We start from the raw sequence: 19329 nt of genomic DNA on the forward strand, positions 1-19329 counted from the left end.
GGGAGATACTGTATTTTTCAAAGGAAAATAAGAATTAGAACATGAGGACATGCGCCGAAAGTGGAGGGAGGTACTGCAGGTTCAGGGGAAATTTGAGGAAAAATTACTTCACAGAAAGGGTAGTGGACAATTGGAACAGCTTCCCAAAAGTGGTGGTAGAGGCTAAGACAGTAGAGCAACTTAAACATGCTTGAGTTAAACATAAGGATAGCCAAACAAAGAACTAAGGGGTACATTTGCTAAGCAGTGATAAGGGCAGAGAAGTGAGCCAGTGGAGATATTTCCCCATCAACCAATCAGCAGCTCTGTATCATTTTATAGTATGCAAAATATAGATGTTACTTCAGTGCTGATTGGTTGCCATGGGCACTTCTCCACTGGCTCACTTCTCCGCTCTTATCACTGCTTAGTAAATGTACCCCTAAGGATCAAATAGGGTTTAAGGTAACAATAAGGTTAAAAAAGGGGAAGACTAGATGGGCCAAACAGTTCTTATCTGCCGTCAAATTATATGTTTCTGTGTTTGTATATGGTCTTTTCCAGGATTTGGGAGGACAAATATGCAAACGTCACAAAATTTACTAGTGTCTTTACAGTAGGGACTAGGCCACAATTTAAATTTTTAAATATACTATGCCATAAGTCCACAAGGTCCAGGAGATTTGGAGAATGATTTTTATACTGTAGTGTCTGCAACTCTTAATTCAGTTATGTGGGGGTCATTTCCGACCTGGTCGCACGCAGGCGGATCGTTGCACTGCTGCGACTAGGTAATCACCGCCTACAGGGGAGGGGGTGAACGCTGTGCAGGGGAACAATCGCTTGTGCAGAGAGCTGCACAAACAAAAGTTTGCTGCGACGATCCGGCCTGGAGGTGACGTCAGGATCCCTCCCTGGAAACGGCTGGGCACACCTGCGTTCGGCCGGACACTCCCAGGAAATGGTGAGTTGACACTCCCAGCCGGCCTCTTCCTGTCAATCTTCTTGCGTTCGCCGCTGAAAATGCTTTATTCATTCTTTTCGTCACTTCCAGGTGCTGTTGAGACCCGATCGCACGGCAGCAAAAAACTGCAGTGTGTGATCGGGTCGGAGTGACCCCCATGGTTTTTTACAATGCAAAAAGTATACAATACATATTTGAAGAAAATAGAACCAAATTATTTACATTATAGATTATAAATCTCTTTATTAAGAATAAACAAAATATAATGTTATTGCTTAATTTACAAATGTCATAATTTGTATTTATCCAAACAAGAATTACCTTTACATTTTCTCAATGTAAATCTTAAAAAGTCTTGCTTATGCCCAAACAGATATGAAAAAGCATTGTTATTCAAATAATTGGAAGACTTGATGGGAAAAGCTAGTATCAGATCGGTTTAGGTCTTGCATACCCCTATTTTCCAAATAATTTTAGGCACTAGCTTTAAGAACCTATTTACTAATCATGTTAATAATAATAACAATGATAATAATAGGGGAATCAACATTTTTGCAACCTGTATGGTAAGTACTTTTATGTAAAATGAACTACAAAATTAACAATAGATTATAATTATCAGTTTAAAATACTGATAACAATAAACAATGTACAGTATCATACCTCCAAACATTTATCCAAGTGACATCCAGAGAATATAAACCACCCACCTTTTCCAATTCTGGCAAAGCACTTTCCAAATTTCACACAACGCCCCCTGCATCCTCCACTCACACACACACATTAATCTGTCCAATCGCGTACACTTTCTGGCAAGCTACACCGACTTTATGTCCCCACCCACTTACTAGTAAGCTACCCCCCTTTGAAGGTCTACCATTTGGAAAAGTCCTATTTAAATCTATTATTATTATTGTTATGGGCATATACACTTAAACATATAACATGCTAAAACTGCAACCTTACGTAAATATTTTGGCAGTGACAATGATCATAGTACTATGAAAATACTAAATATATTAACTACGGTATATTTTAGTGATCATACCTGGAATACATGGGTTTCCAGTCCTCCCACTAAAACAGGGAATATTGTTTTGTAAAATATACTATATAACTAGGTACTGAATAACACTATACACATACATTATCTTTATCCAAAATAAAACACATATCTAATAAGTACAGTAATCTAATTATTTCTGTTTACCAGTCTTAACATGATAATTTAGAAGGAAAAAATGAGATGTGCTTGCAGAGGGTCTTAACTTTTGTTTCTTAACACTGCAGTCCATACAGTAGTTAAGTGCAGTATGATTGGATAGCTCAATCTAACAAACTACTGTACATTTCCTAGTAAAGTAATGCAGAAGAGGGTGCTGGCATATGGAGATTTAAGCATGTAGAATAAGTTGTGTCCATGTAACACTACAACACACACAGCATCATGTAATGCTAGGGAATAGCATAAAACATCAGAGCTAACATCTTTCTTTGTCAAAAACAAATTAGATAATTAAATAACTTATAATATTACCAATCAAGAGCAAGACCCCAATGCTCCATTTTGTTTGCTTTTTTGTGTTTGTTCACAATAAACTTTGTATTACTTTATGACCCAACATATCTCTACTTAAACAAGAATCAGTTAATTCAAATTGTTTTATATGTGATGATAATTTACAATTTTAGAACTTACAATTTATATTGGTTCTGCCATTACTATAAATGAACTTCTAAGAAAAAGTTGTTGTGCTGTTATGATTGAAAGGATAAAGAGTTCAGAATAGGTCCATAAATATTCTGAGGAATGTTGAAAGAAATTTGTTAGGGCAGGAACTTTTTGGATATCATAACGAAGCAAAGTAACTGGATTAAAGCCGTAGAGATAAGATTGGATTGCAGTGCATAACCTGCACTTGTGGTCATTTTGGTCTGTTGAGTTGTTACATCTGAAATAAAATAGAAAGGCAGTTAAGTTTGTCTAGTATTTGTCATACATTTCACCATATCATTTATATAGACCTTTGCTCAAAAAGTATGGCCAATTAATAACATGATTTATGTAACATTTATTTAATTTTATATTCAATTTTTTATAGTAAATATTGAGCAAATAAATGTGTTGTATAGTATCTGGATGAGGTGTGCATCTCACATTAAGGCTTGTTCACGGATATTCACTTTTTTGCCATTTCTGATCCTTGTGGATAACAGGATTATTAGAATGCTGACACCATATTGTTGACACAATCTGAATGTCAACAAGTTCAGAATTTCAAAATTTACACATCAACATTCACAATAGTGACATGTTTAAAATAAAAATGTTAATGTTGATAGAATGTCAACACATGAAATAAGGGTTAAGATTAGGGTTAGCATTAGGCTACAATTTTGGTTAAGGTTAGGCTGCAGTAAGCAGAACTGGACTGGTCATCTGGCACTTCTAGAAAAGGACAGAAGGGCTGGTGGCTGGATGGACTGGTCTGACCACACAGAGAGCAGGGCTGGCTGTGCAGCACAGTCTTTTGGTTCAGCCGCTTGCTCTCCATCTGTCACACCCACAGCTGGTATACAGGGTGCACCGCAGGGCCAGGCCACCCTGACCTGTGGCATGCCCCCTTTGAGCTCTGGCCACACCCCCCCCCCTTGCCATGCGCACACAGAGGGTTGCCAGGGCTATTTCACAGCCCCAGTCTATTCCTGGCAGTAAGGGTTAGGGTTCGGCTAAAATAGGGATGACAATCTTCTGTCTATATATCATACTATTTCTATATTAGGACATGCTGGATATTAGCCTGATGCAATGTACAAAATGCACTGTAGCACATAAAATCAACAGATTTGTATTGCCATTTTCTAGTTAATTTTACAGAATGACAGCTGCCGTGGCTTACAATAAATCTGTCAACCATATTATTAAATATCCCCCATTATATTGCACTTCACAGTTAACATGCCTGCTTTGCACTTCTGCTGTCCCCCCCCCCCCCCCCCCCCCAAAGTGTGCATGTTGCTGTTTTATTCATTCTTGTTCATTAAACTAAATGGGGATGTGCACAACTCATGAAAAATTAATCAAAATTACATGTGTGCTTGAAGTAGAATAAAACACATGGGTTGGGTGTGAACAGTAAAACTACAGAAATGTTTTGCAGTTTCAGATCTAGCTTACTTTAGTGTTTCAAAAAATTGTGAAAACAAACCTGTTTTTTTCGTGACTGTCGTAGCTGTAGTAGTATTTACTGTACTGTTGCCACTGACTGGGGCTGAAATGAAAAAAAAAAAAACCCAACATTCTAAACTTTATTTTACACTTACAATGTAACATTTTACTAAAATGTCAGCACCTTAATAACAAAAGCACAAAACCACACTGAAAAACCAGAGTAATTGTATATAAATATACTGTATGCTGTACATCACACTATCAATTTGGATCATGCCACCTCTTCCTCATGCTTTGCATACTCTTTGCTAATTTTATTGATATACTGTACTGTACGGGGATATTTATCAAAGCTTGGTGGGAGATAAAGTAACAAACAATCAGCTTTTAACTGTAATTTTTACAGGCTGTTTTAAAAATTACGGGTACTGATTGGTTGGTACGTTATCTCTCTACAAGATCTGATAAACAGCCTCCATAGTTTGTTCACTGTACTGTAATGGCTCATGCACAAATCATGTATGAGTTCTGCTTTGGTCTTTCTGCAGAGGACAGTGAATAATTGAGATTGAAATGTCCCCTCTCCCCTTCCTCCCACCTCCCTCTCATTCTCTACATCTTTCTCTGACCCTAATTGGTTGCTGCTGCAATCACATTTCACAAGTTTATTACAATATGCAACAATTAGCCCATTTCAAATATAGTTAACTTCTTCAAAGAGCCATGTTCATGTGTGGACACAATTTGGTGGACCTGGAAGCCTTCCATTCATATGCCTCTATTTAAAATGCATCTGTCACAAACTAGTTTTGGTACCTACAGTAACTAATATGCATAGGCTTATTGCTTACTGAATTTGAAGAAAGTCTCTAGTTTCTAGTGAATAAATTGGTTTCAGTCTATGAATATTGATGCAACCTACACAATCGCTGATGATCATTAATAATGTTACTGGCTCCTGATAGGTTTAATTTCATGATTATTGATTTAGACCACAAGGCATTCTACCTTAATTCTGTTTAAATGACCGGTTTACCTTATTGGAATATTCAGAGTTGAGCATACAGTGCCACCAATTGTGGTCATTTTACAGATTAAGTAATAAATTAGTATTTTTGTCTTTATCTATGCAACCAAACCTCCCCCATTGATCTGCTGGTGAAATCAGCCATCGTCATTTGTTTGAACCCTATTCTTGGTGCTGGAGATGCTATTGGAAGCAGTTTGATCGCTCACCTCTGAATAGCTCTTTCATTAACATGCCAACAACACGCCCATGGAACACATCCCAAACTCTCCATTGTCACCCATTAACACCTGCTCACTGGCAAGTGGAGATACCACTACTCTCAATTACACATAATTTCTGTATATTGCATTCACAGTCTTTTAAACACCATGTGCTACATACACAAACAGAATTGCATGCACCTCTGAGTCTGGACTATTATACAGTACATGGATGATGTCTAATTCAGAAGGGGCAGTCATGTGAAATGTCAGTCAGGGTGGCACAGGGGGCATAGTGCAATGATTTTGTCATTGTGGCCATGCCCCCCACTGTATAAAGCTGTGACTTCTAGTACTGTAAAGTTGAGTGCAGGGCTTTGATGATGTGATTCAGCATGACTTGCATCATCAAACTGCCCAGGTCATCCTTTTCACTCATGAGTGGCCTCCAGGAGACTTGCTCAGTTTTCCAGGTGTCCAGGAGAGCCACATATTTTATGGAAGTTTCCTGGGCATTTCAGGTGAGAAGGTAGACATGTCATTAAGTCTAAAAGCAAACAGCATAACATATGGAGGTCAACTAACCGTGAGTTGTGGAATTGACAGTTGGAATTATAGCTGTAAGAAAAAAGAAAAAGTTAACTCAAAGGAAATTAATAATTGCAATATATATGAACATGGTTCATTAGCAGATCATTTTTAAAATCATTACAATATCTATAATGTTGTTATGGGAATGAGTCTATAGATATTTAGCTACAGTATCTTAAATCACTGCAAAACTCCAAAATTACCCAGAGAACCTTTAAGCCAAACAGTATAAATATGGGTCAGTTCCCCAAAAAGGCACACTCAAGACTCCATGAAGCCTTGGGTCTACTATTTATAGTAGCTTAACCCCATGACAACTGATGCTTGAATAAACTATTTCCCTTTAATATGCATTTCAAATGATCTGCTCTTGAGAACCTAGTTGTGATAGCTGTACTGTTCTGTATATATGACGAATAATGTTGTAGATCTGGCTTAATAGCAATATTTTGACACCTCAACAGTAGATAATTCCAAACTTCTCTTCCAGATTCTCCTATGTTGGATATGCATTTGTTTCTTAAGGGATTGGCTAGACCAAGTATACTTTATCCTTGGAATTATAACTAAGAAGAGCTATCTTTAAGCTGTCAAGACTTGAAAATAGAAACATGGCTGAAAACTGCTATACACTTGCTTACAGTACTTTGCAGAAATCCCCCATGAATCATAGTACATATTTTAAATGGAAAAAAAATATCATTGTTTAACTCACCTGAACTTAAGTCCCGTGAAACTAAGAATTTAGTAGTTTCATTAGCAGGATCAGTATATATGTAAGCACTAAAATAATGAAAAGATGAGTAGAATTAATTTAAATTTACATGTAAGCACACTTACAAAAAAATATTGCAGCTACAGTACCTTTATTTCCATTTCATTTGAAGCTGTTAGCATTTGTTTTGCAAACACTGTAATGTTTTGACTAGACATTGGTTAATGTGATCATTCTAATGCTAAGATTGGCTATAGCTTGGTCTAGCTTTTTAAATCCTCTAATGTTGTGATTGGCTACACATTGGTCTATCTCTGTAAATGTTCTAATGCTGTGATTGGCTACAGGTTGGTCTAGCTTTGTAAATGTGCTAGTGCTGTGATTGGGTACATATTGGTTCTACTTCTATGAAAACTTGGCCTCACTGGATGGCAGCATTTTGAGTCAGACCTGTGAATGGTGCCCAGATTAGGTACAAATTAATCTAGCCATGAGAACATTTGAATGGGGAAGAAAACCCCTAACCACATCCCAACATTTATCACAATGTGGTGTGGGCAGCAGGGCATATCTGGCTGTCACTGACTTTGATGAGAACACCACACGATCATTTCACAACTGATCTTGGGATGTCCACTTGACCAGCTACATCCCACTGTTGCTATGTGGCTTGCAGTTTTTTATCCATTTAATTCTGTGTTCAGCCACAGTTTGAGTCCCTCTGACTGTGCATTTGCTTTGGGTTAGCTATGGATACAGTCTTTTGTTCTGATTGTCTACGTATTGCTTTTAGTCTCCAAAAATACATTAACCAGCTGTTATGGAAAAGAAAAAAAGAAACATAGAAAAATGAAATGTAGTTTTTTTTTACTGTATGTAACTAAATCTAAGCTCATTCTAGGTTGATAAAATTGTTTCCTGCTAAATTATTGTACCTAGAGCATTTTGAAAGACCTTAGCAACCTTCCCAAACATTCTCTACTGTATGTGAAGTTTTATTTAATTCCTTTTTCAAGAAACATACTGTAAATTGCCAAACAAAACAAACAAAAGATACTGTAGGTTGGGGACCTAATTTAATTACTGCTATTGGAAAATTCTGTAATTATTTTAGAGTACACAAGTTGACATCTGTCCACTTCACATACAGTGTTTTAAAATTATTAATACTCTCTATACACCAATTCTTAATGTAAATATACTATTTTCTGTAAGTTACTAACTACAGTATACAAGCTAAGATCACTTATGATCTAGTTACTCTGTACAATATATAATGTTTCAACTATCCAACCTAATAATTCAACGGAACAGTCTTCTGATGGATAAATCTGTGTGACTGATCACACTCATTGGCACGTGTATGATCATTTCTCAACCTGAAAGTAGGAAGTCTTTGGGACTGAGTTGAATGTTTGTCTCTGTAACATATCTTCATTGAAGTCTTACAGTAAATGTTCAGAAAGTGAGCATACATAAAATAAATAAAATAATGCAGTGCGAAAGACATTCTGATCTTATCTACACTTCTGACTAGAGGGGGATTCTTACTTAGGCAGGAACCATAACATTTTTACATACTATAGTTTCATGCAAATACAAACTGATGACGGTACATCATGAGAAGTGTACAGATACAAACATACTGTATTCAGAAATAAACTTCCAACTCTGTCTATGGCTTAGATCAATGTGGCAGAATGACCAGATGTGTGCAAATGTATTTACATGTCATGTGGCCAATCTTAAAACATATCCCATCATTCTTCAACTGAACAGTTGTATCACATACTTTGTCAGATAGGTGTCACCTATTTTGCCACATTGATTTCTCTTAAATTGTATATTGTTGACTCACTTAATCTTAACAGTTGTCAGGTTTCCTTCTGATGTCCAATTTGTCTTAATTTCATTTCCATTCAGAAAAGCATTGACAAACAGGAGACTTTTATTGCAGATGATACTTCCTTGAGACCAAATGCCCACTGCAGTATTCGCTGATTCTGCTTGCAAACTTACTGTGAAATTACCACTTCCATTCAAATAAACTGTAAAAAAAAATAAAAAAAATGAGGATTTAAAATAGCTGCAGAAAGCAGAGTTGTATAAATAAAGAAGTAATAATGTCATACATATCTATCTATATATATCTATATATATCTATATATATATATATATATATATATTTCATTCCTGAATCTGGACCTTTGTCAGGACCGTTACATTGATGCTTCTTGTTTCTTGATACCAATGAATTGATTAAAAGTCAAAGAATGAATTCTGGTGAGTGCACCCTTGGTTTTACTTTTTATACTGAGAAGGAATGATTTCCTTTCTTTGGGTTGACATCCCAGCATTTGCTTTTATAAATATGTGAGTGTGGACCTTCTCTGGATTCCTTATAGATATAGATATTTACACGGACAAGTCACATTATTATGACCACCAGCTAATAGCCAGAGTAACCACCGTGACAGCAGTTGGATGGGCTGAACTGTCATTTTAGACACACGTCTGGTTTCCCCCAGGTTCAATTTGACCTCTGAGCTGCTCCACTGTAGTGTGTCGGTCGTCCCTCACGCACCTTTGTAGCCGACATTCACCTCTCACATCAATGGCACGTGGTGCTCTGCAGTTTCCATGTTGGCTATTTGCAATGGTGCCATTTGTCCATTCACTATACACCTTCACCACAGCAGCATACAAACAGGTCACAAACTGCGCCATTTCAGAAATACTGCCACCTTTGGCCCGAAAGCCGATAATCACCCCTTTTCGCAACTCTGATAAATCACCCCTTTTACCTATGACAGCAACGAATGACATGTGTGCAGATGGCCCATCACACACCTTATATACACACCAAGCCAGCACACGGCATGTTGTGTACTTCATGGGCTATGTGCTGCCAATGTCAAATGTTAGAGGTGGTCATAATAATGTAACTCAACCATGTGTGTAGATATATGTGTGTGTGTGTGTGTGTGTGTGTGTGTGTGTGTGTGTGTGTGTTTATACTATTTGTGTAGTGAAATTAAGAAACTCCTCTCTGCTATGTTTCACATTTTAATTTTGCATATATTTAATAGCACAAAAGAAAGTGTGTACAGCATGACTGTAATACAAATGTTACTGCATCACAAAAGCTAGAAGGACAATAGCAGCAATATAGACCAATAGCATTGTTTTTGAATAATCTATTATAATCCAGTATTTATATAGTAGCTGTTATTTTCTAGAGCATAACCTATACTTAGGTTCCCTGCTTCCAGTTTATGACAGCTTAGATATATTTATTTGAATCATTATGTGGGATTTTTAACCATATTGTATTTTGTATAAAAGTGCTGTTTGGAGAAAGAGCGCAATATAAATAAAATTATTATTATTATTATATGGAGTTGCAAGGGGTCCGCAGTGCCTTGCATAAACAGAAACAATATAAAGAAAACAAGACAAAAGTAACTTGCAGTACAAAACATTACAGGACATGGACAAGGTTTATAAACTTTGCTGCGTCAGCAGTCATACTACCAAAATAAGCAGCAAACTGATAGAACTTAAAGGTTTGGTGCCGTTGTAGGCAGTGGGGAGGAGATGATGGTATACATAAAGGAAGGATAAGCACATGAGGGATGAGGGCCCTGCTTGTGAGAGCTTACAATCTAAAGGGCATTGGCAGGCAGACATGGTTGCCTTCTTCCCATAATGCATACTGGTACAATCTCTTCCCCAGGTAAATGACACACAGTCAACAGGCAATCCACATGATGTAAAAAAAAAAGTCATTCATCAGACACAGTCATCTTCTTTCATTGCTGTATGGTCCAGTTCTGTCCAGTCTGAGGCTTTGCAGCCTCATAAGCAGCAAGCTGTGATGCACGGTGTGTTCTATCATAGCAGTTCTTCAGTGGGATCAGACCAGGTGGGCTAGGCTTTGCTTCCCACATGTATGAATAAGCCTTGGGTACCCATAACCCTGTTGCCAGTTTACCAATTGTCCTTTCATTTACCACTTTTGGTAGATACTTGCTTCTGCATAATGAGAACATCCCCAAGACCTGCAGCTGTGGAGATGCTCTGATACAGTCATTTATCCACCACAGTTGGCCCATATCAAAGTTGCTCAGATCCTTACTTTTGCCCATTTTTTTTCTGCTTAACTACTTGTCTGCCTGTGTACACCCTGCGGCTGCATAGAGAAACAGCTGTTGGGAAAATGTAGGTTTGTGACGGTGTGTCCAATCATCGATGGACCTATATTTCGTTTTTTATCTTTCTTTTTTTTAATGTTTCATGTTACATATGTTTTAAATAGATGTTCTTAATCTAATTCAATCAAAACAATTACAATTTCTGAACAGTTTTTGGAAAAAATATGTCAGGTAAGTGATTAAAACACATCAACTTCAAGAACAGAGTGTTCACTTGCTGCCTAATATATTGGTTTGTAATGTTCCTTTGTAATGAGATAATCAATGCTATTCACTTCACCTGTTAGTGGTTTTAATGTTAAAGCTGATCAGTGATTAATATATATATATATATATATATATATATATATATGTACTGTAAATACTCTACACAAACACATACAAGGTAAAGGAGTTACACATTACAAGCAACTGAGATTACAATGTGATCTCCCATATATTTTATTATTATTTTATTATTATGATTTATTTCAGAGTAAGAGGTACATGTATTACCCTGCGATATGAGCCTCTGTCCATATCGGCACTATCTATAAGATAGCAGGCCGATATGTGGTGTATGACAGCTGCATTATTTTGACAGGTATGCAATTATTCCAAAATACGGAAAAATCCGATATCCAAAATACTAATGGTCCCAAGCACTTTGGATAAGGGATATTCAACCTGTAGCAGCACAATCCATGCTGCTATAATGCATTTACCTATAAATAAGATACATCAGTTACGTTGCATTAACAAGTTAATTCTCCTACTATGCACACTTCCTATCCACCATAGATGCATATAATGTAACTGTTTTTTAAGTACTGATACATTTATTAAATACTGTACAATACACACTAATTATACTGTATATATTTCATTTTTATTTTGTGAGCAGTGTTCACCTAATCCACTTGCTATCTAGCTAACTCTCTTAGCAGTGATATGCAAAATTTTAATTGCTTCTATTAATGAAGATTTCCTGTAATTTCCTGTAAGTATTAACATGACACACGGAAAAGTAACTATGAGGGATAACTTTGGCATCACATCTAAGATCAATTTGTGTATTGAGCAGTTATATTTCTTTTAACTTTACCAGTGCAAATGGAAAATGCAGAAACGCAGCTGTTAAAAAAAAGTAATATATTTGTGGTACGGATATGTATCTTTAAAAGCAATTCAGTTGGATGTAAAGAAAATGCTACAAAGAAAATGTACAGTACAGTTGAACTAATATGTATATAAGTGAACCATGGCTATTGTTACAGAAACATGGATTAATTATCTTAATGTTATGACTAGTAGGAAACAATAAAAATAGAATGTGTTCTTTTTTTTATAGAAAATTATTATTTTTTGGCATAATCTTGTTGATATTTATTCAGGTTTTGTATTTTTTTGTTCTGTAGATTATTCAACAATAACAAATCATAATAAGGAGTCCATTCATTATTGCTATTAGCCACAATTAAATAACCTTATAACTCTAGATAAAATAACGACTCAGACAACAACTGCTTGAATTGAAGGTCACAGCTTTTAAAAATCATGACTGAATTAGAATCTCTCAAAGGTGACCAAGATGCAACTGCACTGTGAAGGACTCACCACCCCTTACTCGAGCACGGTCTGAGCGCCTCGCAAAAGGCGCCCAGTCCCACCACAGAAGTAGGACACCCAGCCTAAATTTAAAGGGTAAGAGCCCCTCAGCGACCTCTTGTGTCACATGTGGCCACTGATCTGCAGCGCCTTCCTGACAGGCTGCGCCTCACCTGTAACATTTTATTAAAGAATGAACAAATATACTATTGATTGAATGGTTTTGGGTGGGATGGGTGGACCTTCCAAATAGCAAAAGATGGCAAGTAAAATGGATGCCACTATATATATTGTAACTAAACCACTCCCACTAAAATTCAAATTGGCAGACTTTCTAACCAATAGGAAAAAATCCCTTACTTGTACCTACACCTACCTAGCAACAGGTTCTTAAGACTGACCAATCACAAAAATATCAGGACTCTTATTTAGTCTCAGGCCTATCCAGCCCTCGCCTACTTTTAGTCACAAGCCCCACTGACTCCTGAAAGAGTTGGCGACACTACTGCATTCCGCCCACTTCCTATCAAAATGTATAGGAGGCACAACGTCATGATTCTCTCAGAGGTCTTAATGGCGAGAAGCACCTGCCTTCCTTAGAGATCTTCTGAATCTCCCATCTGGGCACTCCCTCAGAGGGGACAAATTAAAAGTTGGCAAATATAATAAATTAGAAATTCAGATATTTTCTCACACATAGTGCCCTTAAAATATGCTGTTTGGAGGGTTCATAGGAAGGTATTAAGTTATTTATAGCAAAGGAAAATGGGCAAGAAGATGAAGGACCTGTACAATGTATATGAGCTTTGTAAGTTTAGTTGCAAGATGACAAGGAAATGCAGGTTTACAATAAAATACAGCTTTAGATGGGTTAAATGAGACTTGCTAAAATGCAATGTTTTGCTAATATCTAGCAAAGGGAAACATAATGACTAGAAATAGAGAGTAAATAGTAAAAGGAAATTGTGTAAAAGGTTATTGATGGTATATGCAGGGCCAGAGGATTCTAGGCCACATACCCCTTAGATGCTACCATTCACATTTCTCCACAAGCCCTCAGAGTGCCCCTCCGCCCATCCCTCCCCATCCACCCACTTGGATGCTGCACACCTAAACTTCCATGTCTGGAGAAAGGTCACAGCTGCATGTGGAGTAAAAGGCAGAGTAGCTGTCTGAGCCATTGCCAACCGGGATGCTCTTGACAGCTGCCCCTCCATGCTGAGGATAAACTGGCAGGATAAACTGGAAGAGAGAGAATGTGTAATACAGAGCCAAGGAAACAAAAAAACCCTAAATGAGTGACACTCATTCAGCAATTTTGGTGCCCCAAAAATGTCAGCCCTCCAGACCTCAACCTTTAATGATAATGATGATACTGGGTAGAAGATGACATGTTTGACTCCTTTATGGAAAACATATGAGGTTGACTCAGGGTTACATCCAAGTCCATATTGCAAATGAATCTTGCCATTTTCTGCACCATGCAAGTTTCTGAGTCCAGCATAAGCAACTTTGAGAGACTACCAGTGAGTCAGAGACGTAGGCATTTTTCTGGCGCATCTCAATTTGCAGTTGAGTAGGTGTAACTGGATGACAACAGGGCGAGGCACAGAGCCTAAGTGTTCCAAGGGCGATTCATAGATGTGTGGGCGGAATTGCCTACATCTGCATCAGACTTTCATGCAACTCATGATCAGGCTCTGTATGTGCACCACTGAGGTTAACAAACAATGCGCTCAAGTATGGGAGGTGGGGCTGGACTGCACACGCTAATACTAAACATAATAAGAGGCACGACTGCTGAGATTTGTAGTGCCACACAGAAAAAAAGGCAGGTGCACGCTCCAAACACTAAGAACACTGGCAATCAGAACCATTATAATAAACTCTGCAATTTAACATGGATTAAAATTGAGGATTTTAGCATACTTTTGTTCCCAAAAAATATGGACCCACCTACCATGGCCAGGTCCATAGCATGAGACCCCACTAATGTAACACTTAGTAACACTTCTAATTAATACTTCTCTATGTAACATTTTTAGCACTGAGCTGCTACTTCTTATTAATGTAACAACTTTTAACACTTAAATTGCTACTTCTCACTAGAGTAATGCCTTTGGGTGGGTTAGGTTGTGCTGGCTCGAGCGGTCCCATGCTCTGGACTTGAACCTTAGAAGTGTTAGGGACCCATCTGATGAGGTCACCTGACCGTAGTAGGTGGGCCCATATTTTTTGCCCAACAATTACTGCATGCTAAGAACCTCAATTTTTCTCCATGTTAAATTGCAGAGTTTATTATAATTGTTCTGCCAGTATCTTTAGTGTTTACAATACTCTCAAGTAGTAACATAATCTAAGAATTTAAAGGATGTCTACTAACTGCTTGTTTCAAGAAAGTAAACATTGTTACAATTAGTTTACTATGCTCAGATTGGTCTTGGTGACCCACAGTGTCGTTGTCATAGCATTTCCCTATATTATCTGAAATGGAAAATAATAAATATAAATATACTGTACCTTGAATTGATACAAATTTAGGAGACAAGTAATAAACTGCTATAGAATGACAGTTCCATATGCTATACCTTTTGTGGTTCCATACACAGATGTAGCCATGCTCACCTTGGCTGCGATCCAGCATGCTGCAGCATGGCTCACTGAATGGCGTGCCGAGCTGTGACTATCCGAAGCCTGTGACTGCTCCATTTAATTCCTTTAAGACTTAATGGAGCAATCGTCGGCTGCGATTAGGCGTAATAGTCGCAGCCTTGCATGCCATGAAGCGAGCCATGTTGCAGCATATCGCAGCAAAGATGAGCATGGCTACATCTGTAGCTTACAGAGGTTGATGTAAACACACCACCACCACCACCACCACCACCACCACTACCACCACCACCACGGTGTATTCCGAAGTGCTTGGGCTTCAATACTTTTTCTTTTTCAACCTTGTCACAGTACATTCCTTTTTCTGTAGAAGCCATCAAAAAAACCATAACTATATGCAGAGCTGCGGAAGGGCATTTACTGTAGCTCTCATTCCACTTGAGTTGTGTCATTTTACATCTGAATCAACTCTGACAGACATTAAAATAGAATATAGAATATAGAGACCATTTCACAGGGATACAGGTAGATAATGTATTTTGTGGGACATCAGCAAACCTCATGAAGTACAGTATTTGATTTCAATCAGCACTCACAACGACCAAGGGAACTATTTTAATATGTGGCCATGTTATATGCCAAACAAAGGCTAATCACAACAATAGCAAGGCTTGAGAACTTGCTGTTAATCAAAATTAATCAAGATTCTGTATTCTCTAACTTAACTTCATGCTTTTCATCAATAACATCCATAGACCTGACTGCTTAATGGTATTTGGTAAAAGAAACTGAAAACCACAATTTGTAAAAAAGGAAATATTAATCATTTACTAAGAAAATATAATAAAATTCCCTATAAAAGCGTAAATGTCTAGTTCTTATGAATATACACCTTTTATAATAGACCTATATAGTTTAACTGCTCTAGCCCCCTATTTTAAACTGACATGAAATTCAAGAGCTGTGCACAAATTAATGTTCCTCTTTCTTTATTTTAAGAATTTTATGTAATGCAAGGAATCACAGGTGTGCCTTGCTGGGAAAGTAAACCAAATTTATTTAAAAGAACATTAAAATAATTCATTTTGAAAATCAATTTAGTCAGGTAACTATACCTTTTTATTGATTCATTTTATCAATAGCGATCATATTAATCTGCACACTGTAATTTATGAAACCATTTGCATTTAGATTCTGTCAGTATTAGTCTGAACTTATGTAGGAATCCATACTGCTCACCGGATGCCGGCTGTCAAGATACCGACAGTGGCATCCCGGGTCGCCAGTATGCCGGCAGCGGGGCGTGCAGTAGTAAGCCCCTTGCGGGCACGCTGTGCTCGCCACGTGGACACCCATAGAGGGAGAATAGCCTGGCTCACCAGTATTCCAGCGGTGGCATTTCAGCACCTGTCGGGATTCTGGCGTCGGCATTGTGACCGCCAGGATCCCGACAGGCGGCCTCCTGATTGTCCCCCCTTTTGTATTCTTTTGTCATTGTTATCCCCATGTACAGTATGGCACTGTGGAACCCTTGTGGCTCCTTATAAATGAAATATTATACTAATTATGCTTGATACTTACAAACAGTAACATTTTACATTGCTATAGTGTCATATTGATGTATAACTTTCAGCAAATACCTACATGCAAATATGTTACTTAAATAAATAAAATATATTACACAATGCTCAAAATAATCTATATTTTCCACTTTATCACACAGTCAGGGTCTTGTACAGTCAATCAATCTGTGGCTGTTCAGCTGCTGCTAAACTGATATAAGTCCTGGCACTCTTGGGTGCTAGTTAGCACTACATACACCAACAAAAGATCCACAAGCCACTGAATCAGACTGAACCTGTGTCACAAAATTTGCTTTAGAGACGTCAAAGTATTTACGGACATACGCATTTCCAACTTTAACATGTATGATCTGATATTAATAACTAAACTCTTATATAAAAAAAGATTAACTTACCGCTATATGTTGTATTGCTGGAAAGCGTATCAGGAGATACAATCAAGTTAAAATTGGAGTTGCTGTTATTGTTCACAATGCTTGAATTAAATATTTCACATGTAGGGATGCTGATATTGGCTCCATAACAGGAGGAAACTGCAAGAGCAAGGTACAGGAGAAGGGCAGCTGGTCCAGTATGTGCCATTTGTGATGGGAAGATTATGTCTGTTCTATTTACTAAGCACACAAGCTCTGGGAACACAGACTCAGGAACACCTGATCTTATATACTGCTTTTTTTCAAGGGCAGGACCATTTGCCATTAGGCACTATTCGTTCAACTTTCCATGGTTTGCTATTCAGGTTAATCATTATGTTACACATTAACTATAATTCACAACACTGAATAAGAGGAAGTCATTATCTAAAATGTGTCATGCATCGTATTATCTTTTATTTAAAAAAGTTCTAGTATATTCTGTATTGCTGAGAAATAATGTATTACATGAGATAACATGTACAGGTACACATGGCAGAAAGAATTCTGACGTGGTGCAAGATTCAGAGCTGATCCTGAGGGATGACTGATCGTTTCAGGTGTGGTTCTTAATGTGTGGGAAAGAAAAAAGACCATGAGTACATGAAATGAAACTGCTGCAGGTTTCTATGACTGAAGAGGGTCCCTTCCCAAACAGTAAAACTCTGAATAGCATATTTATTAAACGGGTAGATGGGAAAGGTGATATACTGAGTCAAATGTCTCATTGTCAAGAGCTCAAGCACACAGGAGTAATTTGTTATCATAAATCATTTATAATCTTTTAGATAATCTGCTTTATTATCTACTACCTGGCAGAAAATCAGACAACAATTAAAACAAGTTGAATCTGATTTCTACAGATCATAGCACACTTTGCCTGTTCCCATATTTACATAAATTATAATATTTTCTTGGCAAACTAGTCTAAAACAGATGCTATGATTCTTCCTAGATAAACCCAGTGGCACAATCCATGGTTAAGGCTGTTTATTAAAAAGCTCCTTCTAGATATACTGTATAGTTAATTGACATCTGACTTGCACAAATTCTGATCGACTAATACCCCTTTCACACATACATGGAAATATCGTGTTTTTGCACGTGAACGCACATAGGGGGTCATTCTGAGATGATCGTAGCAGTGCTAAACTTAGCACAGCTACGATCACTCACATTAACATGCAGGGGGACGCCCAGCACAGGGCTAGTCCGACCTGCGTGTCATTGCCGCCCCCCCCCCCCCAGAAGTGCAAAGGCATCGCACAGTGGTGATGCCTATGCACTTCAAGAGTAGCTTTAGCGTGCTGGCCGGGAGCTACTCATCGCTCCCCGCCCCGCAGTGGCTGCGTGTGACGTCATGCAGCCGCTGCGGACCACCCCCATGCCTGCGTTGGCCGGACTGCGCCCACGAAACGACGGCCAAATGCCGCCGTCCCCCCCCCCTCCCAGCAACCGCCTCTGCCTGTCAATCAGGCAGAGGCGATCGTAGCGGCCCCTGGCATGCGCCGGCGTAAATTTTAATGTGTGTAAATTTTGAAAATCCTAAATTTGTGCACAAAGGGCCTAATTCAGTAAGGATAGCAAATTCTGCTAATTAGCAGAATTTGCTATACTTTTCCTAGCATGTTGGGGGCCGCCCCTCGCTAGGCAAGGCCTCCCAGCATGTTGACCGCCGCCTTCCCCCGCTTCAATAAGCAAATATTGCGATCATAGCTGTGCCTGCAGGAGTCCCGCTGCCACGTTCTTGATCGTGGCGGCTGCGTGTGATGTCATGCAGCCACCGTGATCATGCCCCCGACACTCCCCTGTTTGGCCGCCTCTGCCCCCGTTTGCGCCGCATTGCCCCTGCAACACTCTGTCTCCTCCCTGTAAATGGAGCAGTGCTTGCCCCAAGACAGCCTCTGCCTGATTTACAGGCAAAGGCGATCACATTTTCTACAGCCCCCCCCCCACAGAAAGTGCAGGTGCATGCGCAGGATGGGCGCTGTGCATGCGCCCGCAGGCCAATCATGAAAATTCTGGATGGATCGCGATTTCAGAATCAGAATCAGAATCAGCTTTATTGGCCAGGTGTACTCACGTACACTAGGAATTCTTTGTGGTACAATGCATCGCCAAGCAGCAACATGAAGGGGGAATACATAGCATACGAAGGGGGAAGAACATAGCATACATTACACACATTACACGTATGAGTTGATACTGCACATTGCAACTGTACAATAGACTCAACATATTAGACATATTATACATGTAGGACTAAACACA

The 19329-nt window shown here is 38.5% G+C and overlaps 1 protein-coding gene across 1 annotated transcript; it reads right to left on the minus strand.

Moving 5' to 3' along the window:
- Positions 1-1223: 1223 nt before the first annotated feature.
- On the minus strand, positions 1224-17261 carry LOC134965457 (placenta-expressed transcript 1 protein-like). Its single transcript, XM_063941885.1, has 6 exons — positions 17041-17261; positions 8510-8699; positions 6652-6719; positions 5931-5963; positions 4153-4215; positions 1224-2895 (listed from the first exon to the last, which is right to left on the minus strand). Exons 1-6 carry the CDS (start codon positions 17225-17227, stop codon positions 2771-2773), a joined length of 666 nt encoding a protein of 221 aa, XP_063797955.1. The 5' UTR covers positions 17228-17261; the 3' UTR covers positions 1224-2770.
- Positions 17262-19329: the final 2068 nt, after the last annotated feature.

Source organism: Pseudophryne corroboree, chromosome 10, assembly GCF_028390025.1.
Source record: "Pseudophryne corroboree isolate aPseCor3 chromosome 10, aPseCor3.hap2, whole genome shotgun sequence".
Classification (NCBI taxonomy): Eukaryota; Metazoa; Chordata; class Amphibia; order Anura; family Myobatrachidae; genus Pseudophryne; species Pseudophryne corroboree.